Raw genomic sequence first — 13,043 nt, forward strand, 5'->3', positions numbered from 1 at the left:
ACACATGTCTACCTTTTTGGTTTTCTTGATTTTCAGTATAATTATAACTATTATGACAGTTGAATATCACAAGTCTGCCGAGCAGTATACTGTATTATGGACTTAAATGGGGTTTATTTGTCCTGTCGCAGGTCTTACAGGAGCCAATGTTATCAGGCAATTTATTCCTTCTGACTACAATCGCAGCAGCCAATTAACACAACCATGATTTTTTTTTAAAACGACAACTTTACAATAAGATCATTAAATATACCGTGCGTGTGTATCGTGGCTACAAGACAACAATCACCGATACACAGCGCCTTCCTTGCAACCCATGTAGAGGGACAAAATAGCACCCAAATCTCGCGAGAAGAGCTGGCGTGGCGGGAATAATCAAGTTCCTGGTGCGAAAACGCGCCGGTCCAACTCGTCTCGTCTCAAGTGTGTTTCGGGGTATTCGTGTAAAATGTCAGACGCGACATTTGAGGACGAATGCGACGTCAACCAAGATGACAGCCAGGAGGATGTTATGACGCCGGCGGAGCTGATCGCTAAACTGGAAGAAGTGAGTGAACAATAACACGGTCGTTCGGTTTGACAACAAAGTGTTTAACCAGTCCAGCAGTGTGACTGGTGTGACTGGTCTTTTGTCCTCTTCACTGGCAGGCTTGGTTGAATGAGAAGTTCTCGCCGGAGCTGTTGGAGAACAAAGCGGAGGTGGTGGAGTGCGTGATGGAGCAGCTGACTCACATGGTGACTTTACAGCTGCTGCCGCTTTTTCTTTCCAAAAGTTAAATGTGCATAGATTTATGCCGAGTTTGTAGGAACTATCCAAAATGTAGTTCCGCGCTGTTAAACGCATTATGGTCTATTGTTAAACCAATGATAGCGAATTCAAATGAAGATAGAATCACCTGATCGTGGAGAGGTTTGCGTGCAGTCTAGAAGCGGCCACCAGGCGGCGCTGCATGTGTTACCATGGCAACAAGGACAGACGGAATGGAAATGACAGTTTACGAACTTGTTCGCCTGGTTTTCTTTTAATCTTTACGAATTAATCTCTCATAAATGGTTCTCTAAAACATACTATATGATTTTATATCATTAAAATTAGCTAGTATTGATTTTTAGGACTAAACATGCCTTCATCTGTGTACCTTAGGTGGTTTTTCTTTGCACGCTCATATTTTTGTTCCAGTAACACTGAAGCTCTCGGTGACCCAATATTGACGTGATTCATAGCTGACGGCGTCCTTCACTTGTCCTCCAACAGGACGCCAACCTTCAGCGGGTGAAGAAAGGCGACATGAAGGCCAGCATTCATCGCATGGAAATAGACCGGATTCGGTTTGTGCTCAGCAGCTACCTGCGCTCTCGCCTGCAGAAGGTCAGTGAGTTTAGACATGCCGCGCTTCAAGCGATCCTCTCGCTGCCGCTGATCACTTGTCGTCTGTCAGATTGAAAAGTTTTTCCCGCACGTGTTGGAGAAGGAGAAGTGCCGACAGGCGGGAGAGCCGTCGCTGCTTTCACCAGAGGAGTTTGCCTTCGCCAAAGAGTGAGAACAGTGGAATTTAACTTGGGCTGTTTGCTCTAATATGTACCGTTATTACAAGTCGTACAACGCGCAGGTACTACAGCAACACGGAGGCCTACCTGAAAGCTGTGGCACTGAAGCGGATGCCACCCAACCTTCAGACTGTGGATATGCTCAAAGCTGGTGAAAATCTTCTCTTATCTCCTTTTTATTCTGGAAGCATTGCTGCCACTGAGCAGCCTCGCCATAACTCCTTTGTGTTCTGATGTATTCCCAGTTCCTGAGCCTTGTCTGGACTCCTTTGTGTTCCTGCGGGCCAAAGAGTCGCAGGAGAACATCCTGGTTGAGCCTGAAACAGACGATCAAAGGTGAAGTTCATCCCACTGAAACCAGCTGTCAGCTGCCACTAGGGGGCGGTGTTGCTCATTTACAAGTTATATTGACGTGTGAAGAGACAAAATTGGCTGATGTTTGTCTGATCTGTTTTATGGCAGAGAGTATGTTGTGGATCTGGAAGAGGGCTCCCAGCATCTCATGCGGTATCGAACTGTAGCTCCACTCGTTTCAACTGGAGCCGTGCAGCTAATATGAATATAGACGTAAGTAATAAGTGGTTCCTGCTCTCGGGCTCTCGCCTGCTGACATCTGTCAACTCATCAGCCGTCTTACATAAGCCATTGCTTTGCAGTGACATCTGGATTTATTTATAGCTCTCTTTTTTTTGCACACGTTTGTATCTCAGTAACAGACAATACAAGTCAATATTAATCTCCTAAGAGGTGTTTTATGTTTTATTTTATTTTATTTTTTTTAAAAAGGCAGTGCTGTTGGTTTGTTGTGCAATAGAGGGACTTTAATCGTGTTTCTTTTTCAGGACTGATGGTTTGGGCTCCAACTCTGTCGCACTGACAAGGAAGCTGAACGTGCAAGTCGCTGCCGTCGCGTTCAAGGACTCGTTTCTTGGATTAAAATGAGATATTAGTGCAGGTTTTCTTGACGGCGGTGGAGCATATTACCAAATGAACTCTGATCAGTGAAGCAGCGTTTGCAGCTGTGTTATTTTTGGATGGACTAAATGGTGTCACAACACAGCTTTGGTTACATAATTTTAAATGAATTCTGTTGTGTTGGTGTCTGTAAATACAATTCTGTTGACTTTATCCAGATTATTCACATTTATTGGCTTTTTCCTCGGAGCTGATGCATCATCTGACTCAGAGGTGAAATTTCATCGCCTCCTCTGCGTCCCTGTCCTTCCCAATCCACAGTGCACGTGATGGAGTGATACATTTGCATGTCTGAAAGGACATTTTTGCTTTTGCTTGGCATGTTTTAAAGATCCCCACTCCTAAATATGCATTCCTCAAATTGCAAACAATGCATTTATAGTTCAAAAGTTACCGTTTGTCTTGAGCAGCGTTTAGGCTGTTTCTCATAAATTGTCTTTGGAGCCAAAACCTGCACTGCTGCTCTGTGTGAGGAAGAGCAATAAAACCTTATGATGGTGCTGGGCTCATGGCAAGTAGCATCTTTAATAAAGATTATCGACTCGTTTTCAAAATATTGAGGGCAAATGAAAGCATTCACAAGGAAATCAGATGTTTTGCTTTGTGTGGGTTTAATGTTCTCATCAATCTGGTGATTCATTTTAGTCATCAGACCTGAAAAGACCAGACCTTGGTCTCCTGGCTCAGCTGAAGCTCCTCCAATTTTTGATACCGATGCCTGAAATCTGCATGACACGACCCCCATCAAGTGCTAATATTCAGAAATCAGGGGCTCGTATGTCTGTCCTCCACATTCCCTTGTCTCTCCGGGCCAGGAGACAGGCCAGGTCTGGGAATAGAGTCTGGGATGACTGCAATAGTTTCCATGACATGGGGCCGAGCACATGAACTTTGGCACGAATCTCCCACATATATCGCACATTTATCATTTTTGTTTACCTGTCAGGCTAAAATGGCTTAGTTGTAGAAAGGTGCAGCTAATCTGAGGCATATTTAATGGGAATGACGTGAAATGGATATTTTGTGTGCGGTCCAAGACACCTGATTGGTCAGGACCGTTGTGAGGGAGGAGCTGACACCAGGACAGCGAGGTGATATAAATAGAACGGGACCTGTGCAGCAGCCGGCCGCAGGCACGGAGGTGTTCACACCCCGCAGAGCTTGTAAGTAGAAGCTTAACAAGAAAACACAAACCCAAATGTGCGACTTATATTCAGTGTTCCGTGTGTGTAGAACTGGAACCAGCCAAGGAGAATCTTGGTCCCACATCAGGCTGACTATGGAGATGTCCTCTGCAACGTAAGCAAACCTCCACTATAACGTCAGCGGTTCTGTGGCATTTATTTACCTTATTTTCTCTGAAACTTGGAAGAAACTTTCTCATTTCCATTTTTCAGGATTCAAGACATTTGTGCACCTCTGGTCCTTTATTTACAGCGTTGCATTGTTGTTTCCTCATATTTCTCTGTTAGATACGCTTAATGCAGACATTCTACACTGTGGGTGTGTGTGTGTGTGTGTGTGTGGGGGGGGGGGGGGGGTGGTTGTGGGTGTGTGTTTCCTGCATGTCACGCTGCAGAAACCTGATAACAACATACACAACTATGAACCTCTGGACCAACAACTGGCTCCTATCTCACCATTTATTGACGCACATGCAAAATCTTTACATGCTGCATGTTGTACAAAGCATGCAGGCCATATACATAAATAATATAAACGTCTATATGTACATTGTCATTAAGCATTGCCAGTAATGATGTGTATGTCACCATTTTTACCCTTCTCAAGTACATTTTTGTGTATTTGGCAGTGAGGTTGCTGAGTCTCACTGACTCTGTCAATGCAAAGGTCTCGTTCTTTGTCTTGTCAGCGTCCTGCCGGTTGGTCTCCGGTCCGCCGCCCAGTCAGCTGGGCTCGCGGAGATCGCTGTCAGGCTCTACTTGAACCAACGTAAGCAGCTCTGTCCTCACGTGTGGGTTCCCATCCTGAAGCCCCAGCGCCCCTGCATGCGCCCTCCACCGCCTGGCCTCTTCCCCGCAGACACCTTCGGCACGGCCTGCCTGGGCCAACCGGCAGCGTGCATCCTGGATGAGGATGAAATCTCGCTCCCGATCAGGAACAGACGGGTGTTTTTCGCCGACTCGTGTGGATTGTCTCTAGCGGCGGTGAGGATGTTTTCCGATGAAGAGGAGCAGTCCGACCTGGAACTGCTGCCGTCCCTGCAGGGGTTGGGGAGCATGACAGAGGACGGCTACAGTTGCACCGTCAGCACCTGCTGCCCAGGAACGCGCCTCAAACTGGGCTTCCCGCAGCCGTCTGCAGACTTCCAGGCCTTCCGCGCCAAGCTGGCAAAGAGCATGGTCACCCTGGAGAACTGCAGCGTCACTGACCACGTCCTGCAAGGCACTGTCCGAGTCAGGAACGTCAGCTTCCAGAAGGACGTCCGCGTGCGCATCACCTTTGACTCCTGGCAGAGCTACCAGGATGTGGCCTGTGTGTACCTGCAGAAACGCTTCGGAGGGCCCGAGACGGACATCTTTGAATTTGACATTGCTGTTCCAAGAGTGCTCGATGCCAAAAGGAAGATCGAGTTCTGCTTGTTTTATTTACCGGGGGGCCACGCTGAGCCCTTCTGGGACAACAACAGTGGACAGAATTACAGTGTTGCTGTTTGTGTGAGTTCGCATCTTTGCTGTGGGAATTCTGTACATAAAAGAGCTTAACTCAAGATTCTATTTACGTTTGTACAGTCTTCACTTTACTGCTAATGTTTCAATCCTCTCCTGTTGAACCCATTAACTCCACAACAACTTTTGGATTTTGGACTACAACCATTTTCCTTTTGGGCTTTCCTCAGATTCCCTTTTTATGTCAGAGGTTACAGACCAGCAGGGACAGGACTGGGAATCGTGGGCGTCCTCCTAATGTTCCACACTGACAAACTGAGTCTAGCTACTATTGTCACGTTTAACTGTGGAAGCAGCATAAATGTGGGCTGGGACGTTCAGCCCTCCATTAAAGCAGTAAAAGAGAACCTGTGAATGACGTATTATTGATGTTAACATGTAGTCTGAGATCCTCCTCTGGGGGGTTCCAAATTAAATTAAAGTTTAGCTGCATCACCCTGGCGAGGTTCACTTCTGTCACCAGGTTATTCCCACGACTAGATTAAACATTAACAAGATCCAAACTGAATTTAGAATATGTTTATGGGAGAAAATGTAAGTTGTTTTGGGGTGGGGGGGGGGGGGGTAACACAACCATTCACATACACAGATGTTTCTTGCCCAGACCTAAAAGAAGACTTTTAGTTATATTTTTTGAACATTTACTGTATCTCCAGGTGTGATCACGACAATAATCCGCCACACACACTGTCCTGTGATATACTGAGTATTATAGTTCAGACCTGGGCGGGTGGGGGGAGGCAGCAGCAGGCTCACGCTGCATGAGCCGCCAACTCTGCTGCTGTCAGCATGCCATCAGATCAGGACTGGACGTGCCCTGCACCGCGCCCACCTCAGCGTCCCACGCTGATATTGCACACTTTGCAGCTCGGGTCCTTCTTGGCGTTGGCTGTGGTCAGACTCATGAGCTGGTGGTGCCCGCTGATCTGCTCCACGCTGCCCTGGTCCAAGGGAACCGGGTCTGTGAAGAGCACCTCCAGTATGACGTCACTGGCGTGGCAGAAGACGGGCTCCTCCCCGGGCCTGTGGGGCTCAGTGTATGTGAGAAAGGGGTTCGAGGCCAAGTCCAACATGGGGAGACGAGGGCGACAGAACGTGTCTCCCTCCGAGCCAACGGGGGCCAGCACCAGGACCACATAGTGATAGGCTGTGTACATACAGTAGAAGTCTGCAAAGTACAGGCTGATGTTGGGGTTCAGCAGGCGTCCAGCAGGGATGTGAAAGCGCAGGGGGCCGTAGGGGGAGTCCCTGGACGGAAGGCCCGTATCAAACTCTGTGTTGCAACTGAAGAAGACTCCGTGTAGCTTGCTGTTGATGGGAGAACCATGACTGCCGCTGCAGTCTTTCAGGGCCGGACGCATCAGACCTCCACACTCCCTCCTAAAGAAAAACAAGAGGAGACATTCTTATTTTAGTGTTTTCAATCATCTTCTGGCACGCTAAAGTTAGAGACCGACATAAAAAAATAGGCTGTTTCTACATTTAGATCAAGTAAACTTCAACATTCATCATATTTCTGCCAAACACACACACACACACACGTGTATGTAGAGTTGAGCTCTGTATCTGTAAAGTCGGCATGATATACAGCATAACAACCACAGCGAAGACGAGACTGCAGGACTAACCTGACAAAGTCAAAGTATTCTGGATGCTGGTTGCGATAAAAGACAGAGAATTTCAGCAGCCTCCCTGCAGAGCCGGTGGCCTTGTCAAGAAGCTGCTGTAGGTGTTCCATGGCATAATCTGCCAAATTGAAAGGGAAATGAAGACTCAGATTCTTTGAAATGCTAATCACTTTATCCTGAAACGGAGTTTTTGCCACTTCTGCTCACAGCAGTTCTTTGCTCTTCTTTTCCCTTCCTTTTATTTGAAATAGTCCAGCTCTATAAATAATCCCATCATACCTCCTGTGCTGAACTCCACCACTTGGCTCCACTCTGACACTTGGTATTCGCCGTCCGGCTGTCGGATGGCGGTCTGGACGGCCACGCAGTACTCTGTCCTGGGGCTGAGGAACCAGTGACCTCTCACGGCCATGGGAAGCGGCACCGCCTTGGCCACAAGTTTGGTGGGGACATCCTGAACAGGAGTTCAGGTTCAATTCATAATTAAAGACTAATCAGGATGCATCTAATCAAATCAGCGCTTTTGTTCAGGCTTAAGACGCACAGCTTAGTACCGCGGAATCCATGGAAACACCTCTGATGCAGGTTTGTTTGTGCCTCAGAGGCTGAACCCTTCACTCAAGGCCCGCTTTGGTCCTCACAGCTGTTCAAACACCGGTCGCACAGAGAGGCCATGGTTACAGCACGTTTATGTCATCAGAAAATGAGAGGAGATCTTTTGGCTCCAGCGACTGAGGCTGGATTTGGGCACTGACAGGACCTACAGGTCGATCAGGGAGTTCTGCATGGTCCAGATGGTGATCTTGTGCACAGATCCATGATAACCAGTCCGGTTGCGTCTGAGGTGGCGGGACTGGTACCAATGAGGACCTAAATAGAAGCAGATATTTTGCCTTCCTAATGCGATTATTTATGATCTCTAAACATAAAGATGCGATTCATCTGCTGGTCTGTAGCTAAAGTCTACACTGCTTGACGTTAATAGGCATAAAAACAAATTTCTTTCATTTGTTTTAAAAAGCCAAGATAATTACTGTATTTTGTCAGTGGTGCGTGAAATCCAATTATGCAAAAACAATTGTTCCGGTTTGAAGAGGAGTCATTGGCCTGAAGCTATTGACTGAGCTCATTTTCTTGCTTTCCTTCTTTCTTTGCCTGTATTAGAAGTGACTGAAAGGGCACAAATGATGTTTTGTATTTTCAGACAAATGTAATTATCATTTTGGGCCTGTCTGTTAATCCGGATACATCTGCCTCAGTTTCTCCTGATTTTTAAGGACAGAAACTACACGGCAAAAAAAAAACTTTCTCTGCTAATCAGTCATGAAAATGGAATGATGTCCTGGGATGAGCAGATGAGTGGAGGAACATGACAGACAGCCGACACACACTCCTGTTACCACACCCGGTGTTTAAAGCGGTTTGGGTCTCCGCATTCTTTGCGACTGAGGTCGATGAAGAAGTGTGTGGCCCTGGTCGTGTCCTCGGGGGTCATGTCCCACATGATCCGGAAAGAGTCGCAGGTCACCTCACAAATCTGGATATTACAGGGGGTGGAGAGAGGGGCGTCCATTTCTGTCATCTGCCTATAAACCCAGGGGAGAGAAAAAGAGGAGCTTTTAGGGAGGGAGTAATCCAGGGCTAATACCACCACCAGAGAACGGCAGCATCTGCTAAGAGAGATTAACTAGTAGCATAGGTCTCATACTTGGACAATCCAATTCACCTTTCATGTAGGATCTGTATCTGCATTGATATTCGCCATTCTGCGCTTTTCTCTTATTTTTGCTCTGTCTTACCCTTAAATGACCCTTTCCATCCTTACACAACTGGATATAGTGCCAGCTGAACCTCTGCTTTCCCCGTAAACTCCATAATCCCCCTACAACAATCACATGTTTGCAGCCCCTCGCTGTAATTCTTGTGGAGGAAAGTTTAAATATCGCAGTTACACCGGTCGGGAAGACAAAGGTGTCTGCTTTATCATGGCTGAAGCACATTTCCAAGACTACCTGAGAGTGTAAAACCTTGTTGCAGCTTTTATGACTGAGACAGGAGGCTTTGTGTGCTCTTGGTTTGATCCAGGCTGCTGCACTTGACCCTGACTGCCAGACTGGGGGTAATCTATTATCCAGGTTTGATTAACTGTCACCTCTCCTCTTATGAGCTCTTGCTATAATTTTCCCGAGGCAAGTGTGCGTCATCCTTGCTCATCTATTCCTTCATTGTCTGCCGGTCATTCATATTGTCATATTCAACTTCCCCTGGGAGGGATAGAAAAAACAAACCTTTTTTTCCCCCCCTGTCTCATACTTTTTCCATGCAAAATGACAGATGTGCCCAAAATAGCTCCGTAGTAGAATCACTACAGGCATTTCTCCTGTGATCCTACTGATGTGTGGCTGTGCAGGCTGCTAAGGTGCTCTCTGCTCTTTGAGCACGGTGGATAGGCTGCAGCAGCAGCAGCAGCAGCAGCAGCAGCAGCAGCAGCAGCAGCAGCAGCAGCAGCAGCAGAGCAGCAGCAGCAACAGTAGCAGCAGCAGCAATAGTAGCAGCAGCAGCAGCAGCAGCAGCAGCAGAGCAGCAGCAGCAACAGTAGCAGCAGCAGCAATAGTAGCAGCAGCAGCAGCAGTAGCAGCAGCAGCAGCAGCAGCAGCAGCAGCAGCAGCAGCAGCAGAGCAGCAGCAGCAGCAGAGCAGCAGCAGCAGCAGCATCAAAGCGAGCCAACTGTGAAATTTGTGCAATAATAAGCTCGTTTTCATGGTGGACCAATAAGAGAGCCGTGACATCGTGCACGTGTATTTCCTCTCGTCTGTCTTCCAGCTGCTGTTCTCAGTTCTTTCTTCACATGGCGTCTTTTCAGAGATAGAAACTGGGTCACAAAGGCTAGATCTCTCATAGGACAAGTAATCAAAGGCTCCGTGTGCACTCTCTCTGCGATGCTTGCAGTTCAAAAGCTGCTCTATATAAAATTCACATGAATACTCTGCCGCCACCTTCACTTATAATGGGAAATTGGAGGCATTTTCTCAGCTTAAAAACTTGCTTTGATTGCAACTACTCCAATTAAAGCAACTGGGTCTGACTTATAAGCATAACAGGGGCTCATGTTATAAATCCTAATCCACCTCTGAGGTTTGTGCAGCAAATCAGGCTTCTTTTGCTTTATAGAGATGCTGCTGCATTCGTGCATTAGGGATAATGGGGGGGGCTCTATTGCCACAATTTCAGGTATTTTCCAACCTACAGCAAATGAAATGTCAATAATAGAGCCTGAAGAACCAGGACATGTGGTAGTTAACTGTATGACAAATGGACAAATGATGAGCTGTGATTGGCATCCAATTAAACCCAACGTTAAGACCTCGGGAAATGAGGAGCAACCGTGTCACATGAAGCGATCCGTGTGAAGCATCCTCGGTCTCTGGCGAAAAGGCATCTAGGTGGACAGTTGCTGCGTATACACATCAGCAGATCGTGCAAGTTCAAAGGAACGCCGACGCATTTAGAAACAAATGATCTGAACTGAGAGATTACAGCTGTCTAAAACTTTGTCCAGTGATCATCAAGCAGTCATCTGATTTTGAAGAATCGCTTACTTGTCCGAGGCTCAGAGCAGCGGTGGGTTCATCTATCTGCTTCTTCCCTTTGCAGCGGTTGACGGCTCGTCCGGGAGAAAATTAAATGATTAGGAGGAGAAGCAAACACTCCTCTTTCGCCGTCTCTCCATCTGTTTCGCCCTCACTTGCCGTTCTGTGTCACACAAATGCTCTAACTCCCCCCTCCCACCACCCCCTCACCTCCCTCCCCCCTCCCTTTCTTGTTTTCGCTCTGGGCTCTGAGCTCGGTGTTTACTCATATTTGCATGGATGAATCAAAAAGCTGAAAAAAAAACCCAGATCCCAGTGGAGGGTGACCACGGCGGGACGCTCGGTAATCCTCCTCAGCATCATGCCCTTGCAGGCCAGTTGGATGAAAGTCCGCCCTGGGCCACATAATCCACGCATTCCAGTGTCGATTGGATGCTCAGCTGCTTGCAAACATGTCACCTTTCAGATATCAAGACAGCGTAACCTCTTTTTGTTCCCTCCCCTGGCTGAGGTGATTTATTCAGAGTAAGATAGCAAATAACAGATCACCAGCAAGACCTCGAAATCAACTGTGTCAACCGTTGGGCCATATGGAATAACCGTGCAGGCCAACCCCCCGCCCCCGCTCAGAGGTGAGGGATACCATCACAGTCCAGAGTAAGCAGATTTCTGTTGGCTTTTATTTCAGCGACCACATTTGTGTGCCTTCAACCGCAGTGGACAATTTAATTTGGGATGTTGTTGGGGATTAAAGAGACATCAGGGAGATTACTGGCTATAATCTGCTGCTGAAACAATAAATGTGTGCGAGGAATAAAGGCGGGGGTCATGGAGAGAGTGTTATTCTCTAACAAATCTAATATTTAGACTTGAAAAATGACTTGCTGCTACGATCCCACCGCCTATGTGGACTATCACAAATTGTGATTTAGTACTACCCAGTTTCATCCTCAGAGTGAAATTAAGCTGCACTCATCCGTTATGAGTCATGCTGTGATGCTGTGGCCCCGTCCAAATAACAGCTCCAGAGGTGGGAGCAGCCAGTGGCAACAGCCATGTGATGAAGGCCATACACACATTCAATTATCCTGCTGAGACCAATCTGGCATGTATGTATGTATGTATGTATGTATGTATGTATGTGTGTGTGTGTGTGTGTGTGTGTGTGTGTGTGTGTGTGTGTGTGTGTGTGTGTGTGTGTGCGCTAACCATGGCCTAAGGGAGGAAACCGGTGGTCTAGAGGTAGAAGTCAAATCATACACACATTTTTGCTCCTGTTATATGACTAATGTAGGTGTGTAAATATGTTTGTTGTGTGTTGCAGCCCACATGGTGATGTGGTGGGTGGAGGCGGGGGGGTGGGGGGGTGACACAGATTTTGTCCTCGACGTCTGTGGCCGTTGCTCTGGGAAAATAGTTTGTGGTGGCATTGAAGCCTTCCATTTGTTACCTGGTTCCCCACGTGTCTCCCTTCGCCAGTGGTAAAGGCCATTATCCCTCCGCAGCCATAACCCCATCCTCTCTTCTAATCCTCCCATTTCTGAAAAAAAAGCATCCCAGTTCCAAACCCACTAACTTCTACCAGCCATTACAATCTTGTTTCTGCCCCCCACAACAACCAAGAGCCTCCATCAAAATCACCAATGACCTCCTGCCTGCTGCTGACTCCGGTTTTCTCCCGTTCCTCATCCTCCTTGACCTGACTGTGGCCTTTGCCACCATCTCAGCAGCACCCCCCCTCCTCTGGTTCATCTCACCTTTCTCCAGCTGCACTGTTCATCAGACTCATCTCCAACACTTCAAAACCCTTCTCTGTCACCTCCAGCGTTCTCCAGGGTTCGGTCCAGGAGGCCCTCCTCTTCCTCACCCTCACCCTTCCAACCTCTCCACCAACAACTCATTAATTCCAACCTCCCTTCCGGTCAAGAGTCTGGGTGTCATCCTCGACTCCACCCTCTCACTCCAGCCCCACATCGATCACGTCACCAGGACCACCTACTTCCACCTTCATCACATCAACCTCCTCTGCCCCTCCCTCACACCCAACTACCGGTATCCTCATTCACACCACTGAAGGTCACTTGACTATTGCAATTCTCTGTTCTCTAGTTTCCCCCTAAATCTCTCCATGAACTTCAGCTGGTCCAGAATGCTGCAGCCCACATCCTGTCCAGAACCCCCACCAACTGTCCCCACATCCGCCATCGCATCACCTCCAAAATACTACTGCTCACCTTTAAAGTCCCCGCCTCCTTGGCCTTCCCTACATCTCTGGCTTTCTCCACAACAATGTCCCAACTCTTTCTCTCTGTTCCCCTCCATTAGTTCACCTCAGCGACCTTCTGCTCACCTCTCCTCTTTTGGCCGTTGCACCTTCAGCTGCTCTGCACCCTACCTCTGGTATTACTGTTGTTGCTTTTAACCCCTGTAAAGTGACATTGGGGTTGTGAAAGGTGCTGTTGTTGTTGCTGTTGTTGTTAGCAACACATACACACTCACACACAAACGTAGATCCACGAATGATTTGCTTATGTGAAAATGTAAAGAATTTTCTGAAATTATGTACGTTCAATATTTTGGCAAAAACAAACTTAAAAACACCTAAACACTGG

The 13,043-nt window shown here is 47.5% G+C and overlaps 3 protein-coding genes across 4 annotated transcripts; 2 read left to right on the forward strand and 1 right to left on the reverse strand.

Moving 5' to 3' along the window:
• Positions 1-337: 337 nt before the first annotated feature.
• Positions 338-2,676, forward strand: gins4 (GINS complex subunit 4 (Sld5 homolog)). The gene is made up of 8 exons (XM_003974479.3): positions 338-547; positions 649-735; positions 1,256-1,369; positions 1,440-1,537; positions 1,611-1,699; positions 1,794-1,884; positions 2,011-2,115; positions 2,391-2,676. The coding sequence occupies exons 1-7, from the start codon at positions 449-451 to the stop codon at positions 2,105-2,107; spliced, it is 675 nt and encodes a 224-aa protein (XP_003974528.1). The 5' UTR covers positions 338-448; the 3' UTR covers positions 2,108-2,115; positions 2,391-2,676.
• A 540-nt stretch (positions 2,677-3,216) lies between these two features.
• On the forward strand, positions 3,217-5,557 carry ppp1r3c2b (protein phosphatase 1 regulatory subunit 3C2, duplicate b). 2 transcript variants are annotated; one of them, XM_029830023.1, is made up of 3 exons: positions 3,217-3,686; positions 3,757-3,822; positions 4,337-5,557. In XM_029830023.1, exon 3 carries the CDS (start codon positions 4,533-4,535, stop codon positions 5,247-5,249), a length of 717 nt encoding a protein of 238 aa, XP_029685883.1. In that variant the 5' UTR covers positions 3,217-3,686; positions 3,757-3,822; positions 4,337-4,532; the 3' UTR covers positions 5,250-5,557. The 2 variants fall into 2 exon arrangements, with proteins under 2 accessions (XP_029685883.1, XP_011613487.1); XM_011615185.2 differs by having other exon boundaries at positions 4,397-5,557.
• Positions 5,558-5,699: 142 nt separating this feature from the next.
• phyhip (phytanoyl-CoA 2-hydroxylase interacting protein) lies at positions 5,700-10,610 on the reverse strand. Its single transcript, XM_003974449.3, has 5 exons — positions 10,441-10,610; positions 8,247-8,427; positions 7,121-7,295; positions 6,842-6,959; positions 5,700-6,593 (listed from the first exon to the last, which is right to left on the reverse strand). Exons 2-5 carry the CDS (start codon positions 8,421-8,423, stop codon positions 6,047-6,049), a joined length of 1,017 nt encoding a protein of 338 aa, XP_003974498.2. The 5' UTR covers positions 8,424-8,427; positions 10,441-10,610; the 3' UTR covers positions 5,700-6,046.
• Positions 10,611-13,043: the final 2,433 nt, after the last annotated feature.

The sequence above is a fragment of the Takifugu rubripes genome, chromosome 21, assembly GCF_901000725.2.
Source record: "Takifugu rubripes chromosome 21, fTakRub1.2, whole genome shotgun sequence".
Classification (NCBI taxonomy): domain Eukaryota; kingdom Metazoa; phylum Chordata; class Actinopteri; order Tetraodontiformes; family Tetraodontidae; genus Takifugu; species Takifugu rubripes.